Source organism: Leucopleurus acutus (assembly GCF_964270905.1).
Source record: "Leucopleurus acutus genome assembly, chromosome: 6".
Classification (NCBI taxonomy): Eukaryota; Metazoa; Chordata; class Mammalia; order Artiodactyla; family Delphinidae; genus Leucopleurus; species Leucopleurus acutus.
The window spans coordinates 4,249,293-4,269,447 of NC_139149.1; the positions used below are offsets into that span (position 1 = coordinate 4,249,293).

A 20,155-nucleotide genomic window follows, 5' to 3' on the forward strand; every position below is an offset into this window, starting at 1 on the left:
CCTACAGTAGTCAAGACAGCTTTGCCAATGAGGAGCAGAGTTGGAGGACTGGCACTATTTAACTTCAAGTCTCATTTTAAAGATACAGTAATCAAGACAGTGTGGTATTATTGTATTGAGTGAGAAATATATCAGTGGAGCAGAATAGGATAGGAAGTCCAAAAACGTACCCACAAATACTGATACAATGAGTGTGGAAAAATGAAACTTGATTCCTCCCTCACAGTTTGCAGTGCATAATACAAAAGTGCAAAAACAATTTATTGGAGAAAAGATAGTGTTTTCAACAAATGGTTTTGAACAATTGGACAACCGTATGGTAAACAGTGAACTTAAATTCTTATCTTGCGCCATTAATATCCAAAATTAAACCAAATACTTCATCTACTTCTACCTGGGCCAAGTAGCCATTCTTCTGTTCAGATCTGGTTTAAAGCATGGACTGTGCCACAAACCCAGTGATCCATCCAAAAACAAGGACTGCAGCCTAAATTCCAAATACCACAGACTGAAATCTTCAGCCTTGCCTAAGGGAACACCTCGATCTTTGAACTTGAATTCTTATCTTGCGTCATATGCAAAATTAACTCATAAGTCTAAAACCTACAACTAAAAACTTCTAGAAGAAAACATGAGAGAAAACTTTTGTGACCTTAGGTCAGAAGAAGATTTTTAGATAGAACTCCAAAAGCACAATCCAGTAAAGAAAAATAGGATAAATTGGACTTTATAAAAATTGTGAACTTCTCTTTGAAAGACACTGTTAAGAGACGGAAAGCACATGCCACGGACTGGGAAAGCATATTTGCCACATCATATATCTGACCTTAGGTCTTATATCCAAAATCATTATAAATAGCTTTCAAAACTCAGTAATAAGAAAAAGAAGTTTGTCATCAGGCTTGCCATGTTATATATAGACTAGTTGACTCCTTAAATGAAATGTTGATTTATAGCAAGGGTGGACAGGCTGTTTCTGCAAAAGACCAGATAGTAATAAATATTTTAGGCCAGCCACATACATTTTTTGTTGTGTATCCTCCTTTCGTCATTTTCGTTTGTTTGTTTTACAACCCTTAAAAAATGCAAAGCCCATTCTCAGCTCACTGGCCTTTCAAAAACAGGTCATAGGCCAGACATGGCCCATCTGTAAGTGCTGGTCTTCCAGCCCCTGATTTAGACTGTACATCTCCTCTCTGGCATTTGGGCAGTTTGTATAGAAGGAGGTAGGTAGGGAATTACATGATTTTGAGTTCAGGCCTGAATGATGCTTCCAGATTGATTTAATGATTGACTTGACAGATGTATGTAGGTTGAGAGGTGTGCATTGAATAAATGAGCAACAAACCAAAAGCTTATATTTAATAATTTAAAAATATTTAAGAATGAAACTATTTCAGTTATATTTGGTGACCTCTTTTGCAGTCCGTGTGACCGTCCTCGTGTCATTGAGTCTCTGAGAGGAATAGAGGTGGTTGACGTCGCTGCTGGTGGAGCCCACAGCGCCTGTGTCACTGCAGCCGGCGACCTCTACACGTGGGGCAAAGGCCGGTATGGCCGCCTGGGGCACAGTGACAGTGAGGACCAGTTGAAACCAAAGCTGGTGAGGAGGAACTGTGCGCGGGAGGCCTGGAGGGACAGCTTGCTATTGTCGTTATGCTTTGTAAAAATCCACAGTATTTCCTATTCCAGATTCTTTTTAGTTTCAGAGTTAACAGTGTTTTTTTTTGGTGGGAATAAAAACCACCGTGGTATATATTCCATGGGTCGTTTAAACAGGATAGCGTTTGAAATACCCTTTTATCTACACTAGTAAATATTACTTGGCATCTAGCTAGAGACTTTGTCTTCTGGGAGGTCCGCTGTGATTTAGGTGAGGCTGCAGGGTGGGTGGCAGGACTGAGCACTGGACACTGGGACCTGCCTCCTACCGCTGAGATGCTCACAGTTCAGATATGCGAGGGTGTCTTTTGTCTTGGCCTGCAGGACCATTAAGATTCCCTGTTGTTTGTAAAGAATTAAGACAGGCACCCTCCCCCCCACCCCACCCCCAAATCCCAGCACGTTAACCCCTCTGGGGAGAGCCTCCTTTCTGTTGCAGTCGGATGTCCTCAGTGCCCCTCTCTCTGCAGGTGGAGGTGCTGCAGGGCCACCGTGTGGTCGACGTTGCCTGTGGCAGTGGGGATGCCCAGACCCTCTGCCTCACGGAGGACGACACCGTCTGGTCCTGGGGGGACGGGGACTACGGCAAGCTGGGCAGAGGGGGCAGCGACGGCTGCAAGGCGCCCGTGAAGGTACGCTGCCTGCCGCCGCCTGCGTCTCAGGAGTAACCTAACTTCATCTTTAGCTTCTTTGCAAAACACATGATGGGTCACTGGGTGAAAAGGGAGTGAAAGACCCAGAGGTATGAAGATAGTTTTAAGTACTGTTTCGTGCTCTCTTGGGAATGTCTGTGGTCAGCGGGGCTTCACGCAGCCCATGGTTTTATTTAGCGTGCGGACCTGTTTGAGGAGAAGGACGACTTGTTCACACCCTTCTGTTCACAGAGGTCTGTTACGTATGGTTTCCACATTTATGAAAAAATTGTTGTGGGCTTTTGTATGTCAAGAAGGCATTAGACAGAGGCTTTGCACCTTGCAGGACTGAGATGTCGAATGTTGGGGGGTCTTGGGGGGTGGAGGCCATTACTGCTATCATTGTGATGGGGGTAGGGTGAGGAGAAAACAGAGAATTAGGGGATAATTGATTTAAATTTAAGTTTGAGAACTTGAGTCTGGAAACAGTCACAGGTAATAAGGACCATAGTTTGCTAGGTGAGAAAAGATGTCAGCTAGGTAAATGAACCCCAACAAGACCTCTGGGTGCTGGCTGTGAAGGGTCTGGACCCTTGAGCATGCAGGGCTGGAAGTGGGTTCCAGTACTGACCCAATCAACGTCGTGTTTAATTGGAATAACCTGGGCAGGTGGATTACTAGTGTCTGAAGTCAGAACCCTGGTTGTCTTGGCCATCCGTCCCCCGTTACCTGCTTCTTCTTGCCTGTGGGCCTGTGCATCTGATAGGGCTGGAGGGCAGATGGGAAGTGCAGGGCTTGCTGGAGAATGGGGCCACCACATCACAAAGAGAAATGGAGTTGGGAGAGTGAATGCTGGGGAAAGCGATCATAGACCTTCAACAGTGACGTGTTCATTTCCAGCAGTATGCGGCGGGTCTCACGGGTGGTGGCATGGCCGCCTGGCCGCCTGTGGCCTGTGCTCCCTCAGAGCCAGGGTTCCTGCCCCTTCTGAGAACACTTGGCTGTGTGGAGTAGGGTTTTATGTTGTAGTAAATGTTTGGCGTAGGAGTAAGGGCTTTCCGAGTTCTCTATTCGCGTCACTGCAGTCTCTATATGGGTGCAACCATCAGCAAAAACCTTGACTGAATCAGTCTAATTAAGCCTTTTCCCTTCTAGATCGATTCTCTGACAGGCCTTGGAGTGGTTAAAGTGGAATGTGGGTCCCAGTTTTCTGTCGCCCTGACCAAATCTGGTGCTGTCTATACTTGGTATGCAAGATTCTATTTATTTAAGTCCACCAAATCCAGATTGTTAATTAGAAGTCACTTTAACTGCCTTTTTGTAGGTAGAAATGTGGTTTCCGTGGCAGGCTGTGGTTTGTGTCTTGCAGTGTCAGTGTGGTGTCTGCTCCAGGAGGGTGGCGCAGGGTGGTAAACAAGATGGCTTTGCACTCACAAGTTCCACGTTTCCTTGTGTGCAGGGGCAAAGGTGATTATCACAGGCTGGGCCATGGATCTGATGACCATGTTAGAAGACCTCGGCAGGTTCAAGGGCTGCAGGGGAAGAAAGTCATTGCCATCGCCACCGGCTCCCTGCACTGTGTGTGCTGCACTGAGGACGGTAGGTGGGAGGCCCAACCTTGTAATTTGGAGGTTTAGGGATAATCTGTGCAGCTCTAAGGTGGAGGGGGGATGGGGAGAGTCATACTATACTCTGAAAATACGCCTGTGGTTTTGGCCCTATCGTCTTCAGTCCCTGGTGTTAACACTGGTGAACATGTTGTGTTTCGTGGCTAACAGAGCAGGCCTGATACGGCTGTTTTTAGGAACACTCGCTTGCAAGGTTGGCCTTCGGCTGGCTTCTGGGAGCCTGGATTTCAGGAGGGCTCCCACCAGTCCTAATTGAAGGAGGCTTTGTTAGAATGTTTGCAAAGAGCGTGGTCTCTGCTGAAACCTGCTTCCTTCTGGGGGTCTGGAACTTGGGTACGTGCCAGGCAGAGTGCCTGCCTGACCTGCCCCAGTCAGAACCCTGGCATCGAGTCTCTTATGTTCCCGCTGGGCAGCACGTCACAAGTGGCCACAACTTGTTACTGAAGGAACTAAATGCGTCTGTGTGACTCCACCAGGAGTGGGGGACCCTTGGAAGCTCGCTCCTGGTTTTCTCTGCACTTCACCCATGTGCGTTTTCCCTTTGCTGATTTTGCTTTGTGTCCTTTCACTGTAATGAATTATAGCTCTGAGTATGATATGTGCTGAGTCCTGGAGTTCTCCTAGTGAATCATCAAAACTGAGGGTGGTCTTGGGAACCCCAGGACAGTGGCAAAAGGGAATTACAGATGGAATTAAGATTGCCAAATCAGCTGACTTTACAGTATGGAAATATTCTGAATTATTAGGTGAGCCTAGTAAAATCTCACACACCTTTCAGTGGAGAAAAGGAGGCAGAAGATCAGTGAGAGAGATGTGATGGAAGAAGGGGAAGGAGAGATTTTCCAGTTACGAGAGGGTCTCAACTTGCCATTGCCGGCATTGAAGGTGGAGTGAAGGGGCCAGGGAGTATGGGTGGCTGCTGGAAAACTGACATTCCCCAAATTTTGCTCCCTTTAAAAGGCTTTGGTGAATTATATGAACACGTGCCCTTTAATTAGTTTCGATGAATGAGTTTCATATATGAATATGCAACTTCTGTGGCTTGTGGTGGGACTGATGTAGTTCTTGATGAAGAAATTACAACACACTTTTATTTCCTTTATTATAATTTAAAATTTTTTGAAACATATATATAACACACTTAGAGAACAGTTGCAAGTATAGTACAAAGAACTTTTTTTTTTCCATGTGAGAGATAGGTGATGCCATGGTGCCCCATTACCCTGAACAAGTGTGTATTTCCTACAGTGATGGGCCCTGTGCTACATAATCACAACATGGCCTTCAGTGAGAAAATACACACAGTCGTCACTCCACCTGACCTCCCTCTCTCTCCCCTCACAACATGGGCTCCATCAGCTGTGCTGCTCTTGTCTCTGTTCTGAGACAACCCTCAGTCACCCCTCAGGGTCATTCTTGTCAGTCTTCTTCAGTCTTCTTGGACTTTTTGGACCTTGACACTTTTCACACTGGTTACAGGCTGGTTGTTTTGTAGAACATTTCTCAATTTGAGTTTGATGTTTCCTCAGTAGATTCAGGTTGCACATCTTTGATCTTAATTTATCCTGCAGTCCTAACTCATTCTCAGCTCATCAGGTGACATGCATGTTCTCTTTGTCCCATTACTAATGGTGTTAATGTCAGTCACTTGATAAAGGTGGTGTAGCCAGCCTGTTCCACTGTGAACATCCTTTGTAACTAATAAGTATTTGGGAGGGTGTTTGAAACTATATAAATATTCCTTTTGCACTGAACATTTTATTTATTCTCATCAGATATTTAAATTTTTGTTGGTTTGTTTTCATCTTGTCGGACTCATGGTTTCCTAATTTATTTAATGGGTTACATATGAGCTGTTGCTTTTACTTGCCTTGATGCTCAAATTGTGCCCTGTTTGGCTGGTTTCATCTCCTGAAGTTCCCACCCCGTCATTCATTGAGTACTTCCTCGCTTTCTGGCACAAAAAGACCTTCTGTCCTCGTCTTGACTCTCCATGTCTCAAGCTTAGAATTGTCTGTTTCCCCAAGGAGCCCTGGTGCCTTTAGAGGAAAATGGTGTTTGAAAGACAAGGTCAGGTCTATAGGTGTGCTCATCGCTAATGGAATGTCACTGCTCCCAGGCCTTCTTAGTGGACAGAGCTAGGGAATATATATGTAAATAATACACAAAATTACATCTGTGTTTATTTCTATATGTATATATGTACATAGAGTACCACTTGTTCACACCAGTACCCCAAGGTACTGGACCACAGGTTCATTCTAGTTTTCTCTCTTTCCATACTTGTTACTCCTTTCTCTTTTGGTAAGAAACCTGGATCCCCTTACTGAGTAAGTAAGTGATTCACTTACTCTTCCTGTAGTGGCTGGTGTCCCATCGTTGCCTTTGCCTTCTCCCCTGGTGGATCCTCACCTCACTTGGGCTGTGACTGCCCACTCTGGACCGTGTCCCCACATGGGTGTACTGCTCCCTGCTTTGGCTGACTTCCCACACCTGGCTACCCTCTGTGTGGAAGTCCTTGTCTCTCGTGCACTCTGATTCCCTGCACCCAGCTGCGCCTCTGCGGAGAGGCTCTCTTCCCCTTGCTTGCACTCTGACACCTACCCAGTGGCTTTAGGACTGAGTTCTCCAGAGCAGGAAGGGGCAGGACACAAGCACACTGCCCTTGATCATGCGGGCCTTGCACTTTGCACAGTGGTGCTTATGGCTTCATGGCACCCTGAGGAGTCTGTGGATTTGCAAGGCTTGTGATGTTCCTAGAGAACTAAACTCATTTCTATTCTAGTCACCACCTTACCCATACAGTGGTGTTTCATGGTTGGAATCTAGTATGGTATGTTGAAAAATATGATTCTCATCAGTGAGATATGAATGAGAGATTCATATCTCATGTTTAGGATATGAATAACCATTGGCAGAACAACATGTTCCTTTAAAACATGGATTTTGTTTGGTTAAAAACTGACTTTCTCTTCCTTTGACATACAAAATCAATTTGGATTGTAAGTATATACCATGTTTTTTTTTTTTTTTTTTTCTCTGCGGTATGCGGGCCCCTCACTGCTGTGGCCTCTCCTGTTGCGGAGCACAGGCTCCGGACGCGCAGGCTCAGCGGCCATGGCTCACGGGCCCAGCCACTCTGTGGCACATGGGATCCTCCCGGACCGGGGCACGAACCCGTGTCCCCTGCATCGGCAGGCGGACCCCCCACCGCTGCGCCACCAGGGAAGCCCTACCATCTGTTTTGATGTTACTTGTTCTGATTAAGAACTGCTCCAGTTACATGCTTAGTCCTGTGAACAGACACGGTTGGAAAAGCCGTGTTAGCAGCAGGGGAAGGGTCCTGGGAAGCCTGCTACCTCTTTGAGTGTTGTGATTAGAGACATCTAGATCACCATAAGGTTAACATTTCACAGACAACCGCCGACACCCAGCTGGAGGGCAGCGAGGACTGTATGTGTGGGAAGATGGTGGTGGTTGTGCGTTCATTGGTCCTAGTATACAAGTCCTTGTTCTAAATCTGCATTAGGTGAAGTTTATACGTGGGGCGACAATGATGAGGGACAGCTGGGAGATGGAACAACAAATGCCATCCAGAGGCCTCGGCTGGTAGCTGCCCTTCAGGGCAAGAAGGTCAACCGTGTGGCCTGTGGCTCAGCACACACTCTCGCCTGGTCAACGAGCAAACCTGCCAGTGCTGGGAAGCTCCCTGCACAGGTTAGTGGCGATTGGGTGAGTGGGCCAGCAGGCATGCAGGTTGTGACAAAGTTACAGCCTGTGTATTGAATTATGCGTGTGCAAGCGTGCGCCCACTTCGTTTTCCCCTTATACATTTACAGAGGTGCTCTACTGAAAATAATTTATAATTATTGGTAATGGTAAGAACAGTATTTTTAAGAACATTAATTATTCACACCTGTCGACATTCTGTGTGTATGTGTGTCACCTTTATTCAAAATTTTATAAACTATATAAAACCATTCTGGTAGTTCAGGCTGCATGTTTTCTGTAGTAAATATATTTCTATACGCTAATTTTTTTTAACGTTCTCCTTGGTTTACGTTTCTTGGCTCAGGCAAAATGGCCAAAATATTATTTTAGAAACAGCAAGATATTTTAAACCAAACTCAGAAGTCATAGTGCTTCTCTGTTTTCAAAAACAGTATTTTCAGAATCCATCTACTATACTATGGCTTGCCTGTGCGTTTGGCGCCTAAGTTGACTTAACGCAGTTTCCATGTTTCAGGTCCCCATGGAGTACAGTCATTTGCAGGAGATCCCAATCACAGCACTGCGGAACCGGCTGCTGCTGTTGCATCACATCTCAGAGCTCTTCTGCCCCTGCATCCCCATGTTTGACCTGGAGGGCTCTCTCGATGAAACTGGACTCGGGCCTTCTGTGGGCTTTGGCACTCTGCGAGGAGTTCTGATATCCCAGGGAAAGGTACCGCTCTGGTAGCAGTTTTTACTATAGGTGATACTGGTATCTTCAGTAAGTTTTATCCAACAAAAATTCCTAAAGTAGGAATGTATTGAATACAGCTCATTCAGCAAATGTTCACTGAGCACCTGCTATATGCCAGGCTCTGTCCTGGGTACTTAGAATGCATCGAAACAGACAAAAATCTCTTCTCTTTTGGAGCTTATGTTAAAAATGAATAGTGTGGTGTGCTGCCTTTTCCCCCTGTAATCTCTGTTTCCCACCTCCCCAGAAGGGGGTTGGCAGACCTAAGCTTCCATTCTTACAGTGTTCTCTGCTGTCCTGGCCTTGAGGCTTTACGGCAAATCCCTGCTGACAGCAGGAAGGAAAAATAATGGGATAATTTCTTCTCCAGGGATGTCCAGCAGAGGGACCTGGACGTTACAGATCGCTTGGATAGAAGTTCGGTACCAGGATATGTAGAAATTCCTGGCCGAAGGGTAGTTTAACAGCCTCTGAAAAGAATCATGAATGAAGGCTTCTGAAAGTCATGAGAGAAATTTTGACCCATTGACATTTGTAATAATTTGAGCTTTCTAGAATGAAATGCCTGAAGTCATCAAGTTTCTTGTCAGTAGCTTGACAGGATGTCCTGGAAGAGGTTCGATTGTTGTATGGTAGGGGGAATATTTGTATAGGGAAAAAAAAGCATAGAGGTCAAATTGAGGAATCCTAGTCCTGAAGAGTCTGATTCTGTGACATATATTGTTATCCAAGGTTATGATCTATTCTTATTGATAATAAAATTTAGATGTTTTGGAGTACTGTCCAAACAGATTTTTTTTCAGGATTAGCTTTATTTCCTAAAATACCTAGCCGAAGGAGACTGGTACACACGTTTTATTTTTATGTGTGGCTTAGAGACACGTAGACCGTGATGAGGATTGTGGTAATGGTAAGAGCTCTCTGATGACCCGGAGCAGGAAAAAATTGTGGGCAGGTAATATCAATATGAGACTTTACTTCAACCATTTTTCAATAATAAAAATGGCAAATTTGATTACTTTCACCGTTTTTTTAATCCCTCAAAGCGGAGGTGATAATAAGCAGTAAAAGGGAAAAAGCCTCACCTTGTAGGGAGGAAACAAAGCGAGAGGTAGCACGTGTCTCACACTGAGTATGTGAGTGTCGTGCAGGCTGGGAGCGCAGGGCGGGGATGCCCAGGGAGGCTGAAAGGGCACCCTCAGCCACGGGGGTGTCGGCCTCTATTCTGGTCCTCGTTGGAAAGGACCGCCTCTGCAGGAAATTCTAGGGAGTGGGTTTCGTTGGTGACTGTGGAGAGCTGTTACCAGGGCCCAGAAGAGAGCGAGCCACAGGAGGGCGGGGCTCGCGGGGCGCTCCATGGGGAAGGGAGCTCATGCCTGGAGCAGGGCCGAGCAGCGAGCAGGGTGCTGGTCCTTGGGGTGGAGGGTGTGCAGGAATGCGTGGGGAGCGGCCTGCCTCTGCATCGCCTATATGGTGTGGGGTGTGTGTCTGTGGGCCCCCCGTGTGATGGCAGCACCTCTTCCCTTCCCATCTTCACAGGTTGGAGCTCTCAGGCTCTGACCTAAGAGAGGGGTGCAGACCTTGCTGTCGGCACCTCGTGGCCCGCCCTCCGCTCCTACCCCAGCCGCCCTGTCTCCAGAAGAGAGCCCAGTCGTCCACTCGGCAGGGACCTGGGGCTGCCACTGGTCCTGCCTTCTCCGGGTGTCTGAACTCTCCTCCCGTCCTCACGCACACGCACACGAGCACGTGTCCCCCGCGCCCAGGCCCACGTGGGCATGTGTCTCCCTGGGTGAAGTTGGGGCCTGCTCCCTTTGCTTGCCGTCTTCACCCTGGGTTTTCCAGGTTTCTTTCAGTGCCCAGTGCCCATGAGTTCCCTCCCTCACTGGCTGCGCCATCCCCATCCCACCCTGGCCCGCTCCCCGGCCCTGCTGCGGCTTTGTGGCCGATGTCTCTGCTGGGACAGCAATACTGTATAATTAGTGCCTCAGTCCTGCCACTAGTGGACTTGCAGTTTGGCTGGGAAACCTCGGTTTTCTGTTTAACCCTCGGAGCCTGGCCTGATCCCTGGGTTGGAGCAGGTGGTCCTCGGGCTCTGGCCCTCACTCCTCTCTGTGCAGTGCGTGCCGGGTGCCTCATGCCTCCAGATGGCAGGCAGGGGGTGCTGCTAAGCACTGGCCCTGCCGGCTGCCTGAGCCTCTGCATGGGCTTGCGTGTGGATGCCAGGCTACCGCCCTGGGCCACCTCATGACCCGACAAAGGGAGTTTTGTGATGTGAAATATCTGTGGGTAATACTTTCTATATCACATTCTAAATTTTGTCTCTCGTGTTTTAGGAGGCGGCTTTCCGAAAAGTAGTACAAGCAACTATGGTGCGAGATCGCCAGCACGGTCCCGTGGTGGAGTTGAACCGGATCCAGGTAACGAGTGGAGATGGCTTTCTGTTCTTAGATGGGATGGCTTTGTGGTTGTGAGGCATGTCCCCTCAGCCGGGGGCAAGTGCTCGTAGAAAACCTTCTCTCATGCCCTTGCTTTAGAGAGCAAGGTGCCACATGTGTGAGATGTCCAGTGCTGAGACTGCCAGGTGGCAACGTTAGTGGTTTTCTTTATAACGGAAAGAAGAAAGGCTTATTTCAGATAACCCAGAAGCACAAATCCAGATAAGCAAAAGGGGAAGAGTAAAAATGACCCATATTTCCACCACATAGTGATAACTGCTGCTCACATTTGGGGGTGTCTGTTGGTTGTAAACTGAACTGGATGACTCTCTTTTGCAACTTGCTGTCTGTTGCTTTTAATGCATTGTAATAAGCACCTCCCTGTCCCATGCTGTAGGGCCGTGGGATTGTTTACGCCAACCAGCTGCCTACGTTGATTTCTCTGCTGGGGGCTAGAAGGCTAGGGTACGGCAGGGCCAGGTGGTGTGGCCCCAGCTACGTGTGTGTCTTCAGTCACCCCCTTGGGTTAGGTTTTGAGAGGCAGAGCAGGTTCCCTGTTCCCGCCAGCCTCATACCTTCCCCGGCTCTGATGGCTGCTTACCTTGCCAGTTTAATAGGCCAGAATCACTTATACTAAGACTGTGTCACAGTAGTAATTGAAGAAGTGAAAAGTAGACCGTCTCTGAATTTGTACTGCTGCCAAATGTATATAAGCTTCGAGCTAAAAGAATTAATTAAAACCAGAGGAAGCCCAGCACTGCTGATGGCGTGTGTGCACTTGACATTTCCCACGCCAGTGAAGTCGGCCCCGCCTCTTGGAGCAGGAGCAGAGCCTGAAGAGCAGATGCTTTGTTCCTGAGCCGTCGTGTCAGCACATGGTTTCTACCCTGATGCTGATTGTATGACTAGACTTTCTTCCAGAGCTGTTCCTGGGGGCATTTTCAATTAAGGCATCAAACTCTTTTCCTTTGTTGGAGAACACATGTGACCATGCTGATGGAAGTGGTTCCTTCACCGACGTCATAGTGTTTAATGTGAAGCTGGAGGTCAGTCAGCCCATTCCACAAACAAATGGGCTGTTTTAATTAGGGTCATAAAAAAGCTTTTATTTCCCCACCTTGGAGGATCATTTTGGTTTGCTCTACATTTTTAGGGTGTAAATACTAAAGTTCGTAAGTGAGGAAAGCTGATCGTCTAATTCAGACAGTTGGGTGTTCCTGGATTGCAGGCCTGCCTCAGCTGTGCACAGGCACCACATTGGGGCCAGTGGCCCAGTGTGGGTGTCCAAGCCCAGGGCCCTTGGCACCAGGGAACCTGGCTAACCTGGAGTCCACACCAGGCACATTTTCCAGTCATTGTGTGCTCAATGCCTCTTCTTTTCTCATCTTGGCATCCCCAGCACAGTGAGTTATGAAAATGCTCGGTGCGTGTCTGAAAGAACAGAATAGGTAAGGAGAGAAACAAATTTGTATTAGACATTTTTTAAAAGGCGTATAAACAACCTTCAACACAGCGTGCAATGCTTATTGATGTCACAGGGGCCACTCCGGGCCACCCAGCGGTCCTCAGGTGCCAGAGCCAGGTTCCCTTCAGTTCAGGGTTTCAAACATACTCTTGAAATTGGGGGGAAGGTCCTCCACAAAGATGGATATAAAGTAGAGCAGAGTGGTGCGGGGGGCATTCTGTGACTCCAAGTTGAACGCAGACACCAGCAGTGACCCAGAAAGGTGGTACGGGCATCCTCTTCCCTGTGCTGTCCCAAGGCTGCAGCCTTCTCTCGTGGGGATGCCCTTGGAGACATTTTCTTACTGTCTGTCAGAAGTGCTGTAGAGACACTAAAAGTAGGCCGTGTTCTTGGAGGGTTTCTCTGTGTTCGAATTTAATTTAGTTTTGTAACAGGATCTAAAAATCTGTGTACATTAAAAACTTAAAATGTATTGCAGATAATGCTTGCTCATTTCCGAAAATTTAGAAAATTCAAATTAAAGACCATTAAAACCACCTATATTCCTGCTGTCCAGAGGTGTACACAGCCCTGTCCTTGCAGTGTCCTGACTGTGTTCACATAACCATGTTCCTTCATAGCAGCTGAGAGCATCAGTCTGTGTTAACTGGCACTGTAAACGGAGGTGATGTGATCTTTCGAGTGGGCAGCAGGTCTGTGTCTTACCCCTCACGTAGGAACACATCCTTCTTCCTTTCTGTAGCTCTCTCTCCCCTGGGCGCTGTGTGCCTTAGAGAGCTGCTGTTAAGGTCAAATGAAATGACATATGAGAACGTGCAGCTGACTGTGTGGTGCACAGGAAAACTCACTCCACAGGAAACCATTGTCATTGTTCTTATATTTTTAGTCTTGAGAATGGTAATTTATGCAGTGAGGAGAATTAGCTGTTAAACTCAGCCTAGAACTCACGAAGAAGTTAAGGATGGTGAGAGTTTAGCCAGAAGAGTCAAGTGAAAGTACATTCTCACAATCATATTTTCCTTAACTTCTCATTTTGCAGTCATTTCAGACTGAGCTTCTTGGGTGATTCTGAAGCACAGCCTAGGCTGCAAGCTGCAGGGTTACTGAGGCCACACTAAGTGAGGGCTTGAGGGCCATTGTTATGATCTGTTGGGAAATCTTAGCTTATGATGAGAAATACAGGTGGGACAAGTGATCATACTTGGAGACACAGTGACCCCAAGAGTTGAGCAGGGTCCGTGCAGGTGAGGAAAGGAGGGGAGGAAGGTTCTGTCCTGGCCCAGATATCACAGGCCAGGTTTGGTCTCAGAGCCCCTTGGGGTGACCCTGCCAGGGCTGATGGTCTGCTCGGAGGGTGCTTTCAGGGCTCCTGGCTGCTTCTTCACGGAGACCGTGGGCAAGGTTACAAAGTGTGAGGGTGAGCCAGGCTGCAGCTCCTGCCCGTCCGGGCTGCTGCAGTCCTTCCTGTGGTCTGTGATTTCTTGAGGGCGTGTTTGCTTAGCCACCACCGTCCTGCCGGGCTGCGTGTGCTGGCGAGCGCGCCCCGGCCCCATGAGCACAGCTGTCCAGCAGGCAGCCTGCATCAGGGGAGGGAAAAAGAGGAGCGCAAGGCTGGTCTTCGGGGTCCTCAGCAGGCGTGGGTGAGGAGACAAGGACATGGGTCAGTCCTGGGAGGTCCAGCAGCCCTTCGTGCGCGCACAGGTGTGCTCGGGGGGTTGTGCTTGAGCTTGCTGGGCGCTCGTGGCGGCCTGAGGTTGTAGGGGCCGTGCCACACGTCTGGGTGCTGCTTGCTGTCTGTAGGGTCTCCTGCCCCCACTCCCCGCTGGTGACCAGGACAGGACAGGCGAGGGTAACGGGAGGGGTAACTGGCCGCAGGGCCCTGCTTTGGATGCAGGGGTTCCAGGGCCGGTCGGCTGCCAAAGATGGCACCTGTGTGCTTTCTGCTGTGGCCCCCCTTCTGTATGTTCTTTGTCTCCCTCTCTAGGTCAAGCGTTCAAGGAGTAAAGGTGGCCTAGCGGGCCCTGATGGGACCAAGTCTGTCTTCGGGCAGATGTGCGCTAAGATGAGCTCATTTAGTCCTGACAGCCTTCTCCTCCCACACCGCGTCTGGAAGGTCAAGTTCGTGGGTGAGAGCTTGCGTGCGCTGAGGGGCGGTGGTGTAATGGGTGGTGCGAGGAGAAATGAGCGGCCCCCAGCTGCTCCCCAGGGGGCTCTGGCGCAGTGACCGTGAGCTGCCGACCCTCCTTTCCCCCCAGGTGAATCTGTGGATGACTGTGGTGGTGGCTACAGTGAGTCCATAGCTGAGATCTGTGAAGAGCTGCAGAATGGACTCACCCCGCTTCTGATCGTGACGCCCAATGGGAGGGACGAGTCGGGGGCCAACCGCGACTGCTACCTGTTCAGCCCGGCTGCCAGGGCGCCCGTGCACACCAACATGTTCCGCTTCTTGGGTGGGCCTCTTGCGTGGGTGCAGTGCTGCAGCTGTTTTGCTGTGTGTGCCCTGTTAGCTTAATGGCTGCTGTGTCTTGGGAGTGGTGTAGCTGTTTTAAATATCTCCTTCGAGCTTTCTCAGTGTGTAGCTGCAGGGACGTGCAGAGCCGGACCATTAGCAGCTGTGTGCTAAGGACCAGGAGGTGCCTTTGGCACTCAGAGGATCTGAGATAGCATGTGTCTGCATCCTAAACGTATCTGAAACTTGGGATCAGATCTTAGGATGTCTTGATACTTGGCCACCTGTTCATTGAGGGTCTGTGCCCATTAACTCACGGCACTGCCTGCACCTCTCCAGGCACTGCGAGCACCTCCTTGAGAAGCTCCGGCTGTTGGCTTTGCCGTCAGAGGATTGGCCACTGTGGCTACAGCTGTTGGTGGAAAGAGCAGAAGAGTTATAGACTTCACCCATAGGAACAGAAGGGAGCAATGAATTCAGAGTAGGATATAAGGTTTTAAGGACAGACCTAAGTCTCTGTGAATTGGGGTAATGTTGGTTTAGAAGGCACTGAGGCCCCAGTGAAGAGCTCATCTCTGCTGTGTTGTTGAATGGACTGGATGTTCTGTCATCCGTTCCAAGTATCTCCTGTTTCTTGTGTTTCGAACGAGCAGGTGTGTTACTGGGTATTGCCATCCGGACTGGGAGTCCTCTGAGTCTGAACCTTGCTGAACCTGTCTGGAAGCAGCTGGCTGGGATGAGCCTCACCATTGCAGACCTCAGCGAGGTAACCTCCAGGAGGGAGAGGGCCGAGAGATGTGACACCTTGTGTGCCCAGCACAGAGCATGGGGGGCGTCCCCTGGGGTCTGGTTAAGAGGCACAGGCTGTCCCGAGGTGCTGACATACTCGCAGGTGGTCAGGCTGCTGGCCGTCGGCCGCCTTCTAGTAGCAGAGTCGGGGTGTGGACACAAGGCCAGTCCGTTTCTAGACCTTGATGCACCAGCTGCTTGTGGGCTTTGCCACTTGTACGGTCTCGTCAGATAAGAAAGCCCTCTGTCTTTCCTGTGCCACAGCTGAGCCGTGGGCAGCTGGGGGGAAGTTGAGGCTCCCGGGGCCTCCCTAGGTGTGGTTCCCTTGGTGCCATGAGTGAGGTGGGACTCGCCTGTGAGCAGTGCCTGTCGCGCTCTCAGTGAGTGGTTTTAAAGACTTCCTTGTTACATGTTCTTTCTTCAGCTCCTCGGGTAAAATGCTTCCCCGCTGCCCCTTTTTTATTCCCCGGCACGCGCAGTACACTGGGAGCCTTGCCGTACGCCCCAGGCAGATCGAGGCCTCGCGCGACTGCGTGTCGGGTGTGAACTGGGGCCTGGGGTGCGGGAACAACCCCGACCCAACAAACGGACTCCTTCTCCCCTTGAAAGGTCGATAAAGATTTTATCCCTGGGCTCATGTACATCCGTGACAATGAAGCCACCTCAGAGGAGTTTGAGGCCATGAGCCTTCCCTTCACGGTGCCAAGCGCCAGCGGCCAGGACATCCAGCTGAGCTCCAAGTACACACATATCACCCTGGACAACCGTGCCGAGTATGTCCGGCTCGCAATGAATTACAGGTACATGGTCGTCTGCCCTCCAGTGTTTCAACTCAGTAAATAGCAAAAATAGCAGAAAATGGTTTGCTTGGGTGGCCGCTTTCTTTTCCACGAGGAAAATTTAATGGACTTGGCTCCATTGTGATCAGGGTTGGAGTACTTATTATTCTCACCCGAGATTCCTGGCTCTGATCAGAATACCAAGGTGAAGAGAATCCCCCTGTTTGGGGACTGTCCCAGCAGAGGTCACAGGCCTTTGTGTGCCACCTCTCCGGGAGCAGGGCTGTGTTTGGGGCGTCTCCACCCCTCGCCTGGCCCTTGCGCCACCGTCCGCTGCGGTTGCTGCGTGGCCTCCGGCGACGTCCGCTCAGTGTGCTGCTTGGGAGCCTTCTCCTCCAGAAGCACCTGGCTGGGTGTTGGGATGAGGGCCCGTGCGTCCGGTGGGCTTTGCTTGCTAGGCTCTGCCTGAGGCCGGTCCTGGCAAGTGTCCTGTGCCATCCGCCCGTGTTCCTTTCTGTCTCGTGCCCTAACTCGCCAGTCACCAGGGCCTTGGACGCGGCATCTGCTTTCGGGAAGTTCTTACCGTGGGTGCTGTGAGGCCTGCTCGCTGCCTCTGCTTGTCGGACTCTGGCTCCTTCCTGGGAAGCAGGGGGGGATTGGGAATTGTGTCTTGGAACGTGTATAGCGGTAGCTAGTTTTTGAGATCGCGATCCCTGTGCCGGTGAGATGGCCCCACTCCGTGAGAAGCTCTGAGACTCTGTCTGCAGAGCACACACCTGGCTCATCTGTGTGGCAAGGCTTGGTTGGTATGAGCAGAACAAGATCTACATCACCAAAGACAGAAGTGTAAAGTGAGTGTTTTCTTTCAGACTCCACGAATTTGATGAGCAGGTGGCTGCTGTTCGGGAGGGGATGGCCCGAGTCGTGCCTGTGCCCCTTCTTTCTCTGTTCACCGGATATGAACTGGAGACAATGGTATGCCCGCCGCTTCGTGCTGCCGCCCTGGAATGCCTTCTCATGGTCATCCACTGAGTCAGTGCCGCCAGTTCACCTCTCAGTTAACTCTTGCACTTGGAGGTCTGAGATACACTTGTGCCTTTTGGGTGAAGTAAGACGTGCTCAGGGAGCAATTAGTCCCCGCCTCCCCCGCCCAGCCCTGGCCCGCACACGGCGGGCCACAGGGCCTGTCCTCCCACCCATCCCCTAGGGCCTCCCACGCCTGAGCCTCCCCACACTAGCCCTGGGAGAAAGGAGTGGTGGACCCTGTGCTGACGCAAAGCGTGTCCCTCCGCAGGTGTGTGGCAGCCCAGACATCCCCCTGCATCTTCTAAAGTCGGTGGCAACGTACAAGGGCGTGGAGCCTTCCGCACCCCTGATCCAGTGGTTCTGGGAGGTGATGGAGTCCTTCTCCAACACTGAGCGCTCCCTCTTCCTTCGCTTCGTGTGGGGCCGCACGAGGCTGCCCAGGACCATCGCCGACTTCCGGGGCAGAGACTTCGTCGTCCAGGTGCGGCTCCGACACACCCCGCGGCGTCAGCCGAGGGTCGTGTTCCTCGCACGCAGCCCTGCCCCAGCTGGGAAGGCGAGCAGGTCTCTCCTGTTACGTGGTTTTCCTTCCCTCTGGAAACAAAAATGAAAAACACGTAACTTCTTTGGTTTGACAGCTCAAAATTCAATGACTACAGGTCTTGGGTACCACTGCCTACTTCTAAAAAGTTTATCTGGCCACCACCAGAATACACTGCTGTTATGTCAGCGTATCCTACCTAGGTTGTTGAGCACACACATCACTTAAAGCGTTTATTTGATTCTCTGGTTGAATTTGATTTATTATTCTCTGGTTTATTTGATTCTCTGGTTGAATTAGGTGAATCACTGAGTAATGCTGCTTACTGAGAAAAATCAGCGCTCATCAGATTGAGTTTTGCTTTGAGTTCTGACTCTGCGGTCCGTGGTCAGAGATAGGCTCTGTCTACCTGCCAGGCCCTGGGGGTGAAATGACCTGATTCCCCACTGCCTACTCTCAGTTGACTTTGCCAGTCGCAGTGCTGAGGGGTGGAGTTTACCGCAGAGAGAGAGATTGGAAGTCCACTCTCCCGCATGTTTGGGGGGATTCAGGGACGGCTCCTTGCCCAGTGCACCCTGTCCTGGGTCTCTGGCCAGGGTTACAGAAGTAGTCCCCTCTCAGGGAGATCTTTGAGAGCATATGCAGTTTTCCTCTCAGAAGGTAGGTAATTTGTGGGGTTTTTCCACAGTTCTTGCTGGCTTCCTAGCATCTTAATCTGTTGTGGTTGAAAGTGGGCTGATAGATTCAGGGAGAGCTTCCCCACATGGGTGATGGCTAAGCCCGTGCCTTTGCACCGGACCCTGTGTCAGTGGGTCTGGGGTCCCACCTTGTTGACCGGGGGTGGGTGGAGCCATCTGACTCTCCTCACAGCATTGGTCTGTAAAAGGCAATTGTCACAGTAACCAGTTGCTATTTTTTTATTGAAAGTCCTGGGAAATAGTTAGTTGCTCCTTTTTATTTATGAAATTGGCTAGATTTTGTGTTTTCTGATATTTTGTTATTTTTAGCCAACAAAATATGATGCTTTATGTGAATGAGAGTCAAGAGTCTAATGAACACGATAAAATAGATTGCGGTTTTACCTGTCCTTGTACATAGTCTCTGATGATTTAACATTTTTCATTAACAGGTATTGGATAAATACAACCCTCCTGACCACTTCCTTCCTGAATCCTACACCTGCTTCTTCTTGTTGAAGTTGCCCCGGTATTCCTGTAAGCAGGTGCTAGAGGAGAAACTGAAATACGCCATCCACTTTTGCAAGTCCATAGACACAGATGATTATGCTCGCATAGCCCTCACAGGAGAGCCGGCTGCGGATGACAGCAGTGACGACTCAGAGAACGAGGATGTGGATTCATTTGCTTCAGACTCTACACAGGATTATTTAACAGGACACTGAGGTGGAGAAATGGCATCCATCACAGGACACCACGAGACTGAGCGAGGAGGCAGAGTGCTGCAGTTCAGACTGCAGGGCGTGACGTGTGCCATGAGAAGGGTTAGCCCCCTAACGTGTGGGAGAATGATCAGAAAGTCAGCCTCGCACGTGGAGACTTAAAAGGGGCTTCTTACCCACAATGCTGCATTACATGTAGGACTTCTGCGTTTACTAAAGTGTGTAAATGTTTAATATAAATAATGAATTGCAGCGTCCCAAAAATGAATAAAAACCTTTTTCCCTGTGGGTGCAATAGATTGTTTTTTTCCCTTCCTTTTAAGTGTTGTGCATTGCCTTGATTGTACATTGGAAATACTGTGTAACAATTAAATCGTATCATAAATATTTCAATTAATTTTACTCGGAATTTGTTTATTAAAAGTTTTTTGAACATTAAATGATCAGTATTACTTGAATGCATCCAGAGGTTATTTAAACCAAAATCAAAACAAAAAGGCCATCAGCCCCCCTCTCCTCCCCAGGTGCACATTCTAGCGTATGCGGTGTGTAACTTGAATTGAGGCCTTTCTGTGAGCAGTATCATAACTTCTATCATGGAAAGTACTATATATAATGTTTGTGTCATGTATATGCCTAAATTTTAATACCCTATAAATAAAACATCTGTCACAAAATTGTTAAGCTGATCTTTCTTAATGTGGTTAGACTAGCACTGGTGGGTGTGCTGCCACCCCAAAATAGATTAGTGTTTGATGCAGCATTAGTTAAAGCCATTCCAGTCTAGTTAGACTTTTTTGGTTACAAAACCAAACTCACTGCAGTGACAAAGGGAGTGGTCCTCAGGAGACGGGAAGGGCTCCAGGGGAGCAGCTAGGGTCGGGA

The 20,155-nt window shown here is 49.3% G+C and overlaps 1 protein-coding gene across 5 annotated transcripts in view; it reads left to right on the plus strand.

Moving 5' to 3' along the window:
- HERC2 (HECT and RLD domain containing E3 ubiquitin protein ligase 2) overlaps positions 1–19,935 on the plus strand; it is a 234,547-nt gene extending 214,612 nt beyond the window's left edge. For all 5 annotated transcript variants that reach the window (XM_082840688.1, XM_082840690.1, XM_082840692.1 and 2 more), the window contains 14 exons: positions 1,426–1,603; positions 2,133–2,294; positions 3,450–3,541; positions 3,754–3,893; positions 7,452–7,639; positions 8,169–8,366; positions 10,721–10,804; positions 14,272–14,413; positions 14,543–14,737; positions 15,390–15,502; positions 16,135–16,325; positions 17,174–17,279; positions 17,599–17,811; positions 19,001–19,935. In XM_082840688.1, the coding sequence (XP_082696814.1) occupies positions 1,426–1,603; positions 2,133–2,294; positions 3,450–3,541; positions 3,754–3,893; positions 7,452–7,639; positions 8,169–8,366; positions 10,721–10,804; positions 14,272–14,413; positions 14,543–14,737; positions 15,390–15,502; positions 16,135–16,325; positions 17,174–17,279; positions 17,599–17,811; positions 19,001–19,273 (2,275 nt within the window). In that variant the 3' untranslated portion in view covers positions 19,274–19,935. The remainder of the gene's footprint in view (positions 1–1,425; positions 1,604–2,132; positions 2,295–3,449; positions 3,542–3,753; positions 3,894–7,451; positions 7,640–8,168; positions 8,367–10,720; positions 10,805–14,271; positions 14,414–14,542; positions 14,738–15,389; positions 15,503–16,134; positions 16,326–17,173; positions 17,280–17,598; positions 17,812–19,000) is intronic.
- The last annotated feature ends 220 nt before the right edge of the window (positions 19,936–20,155 follow it).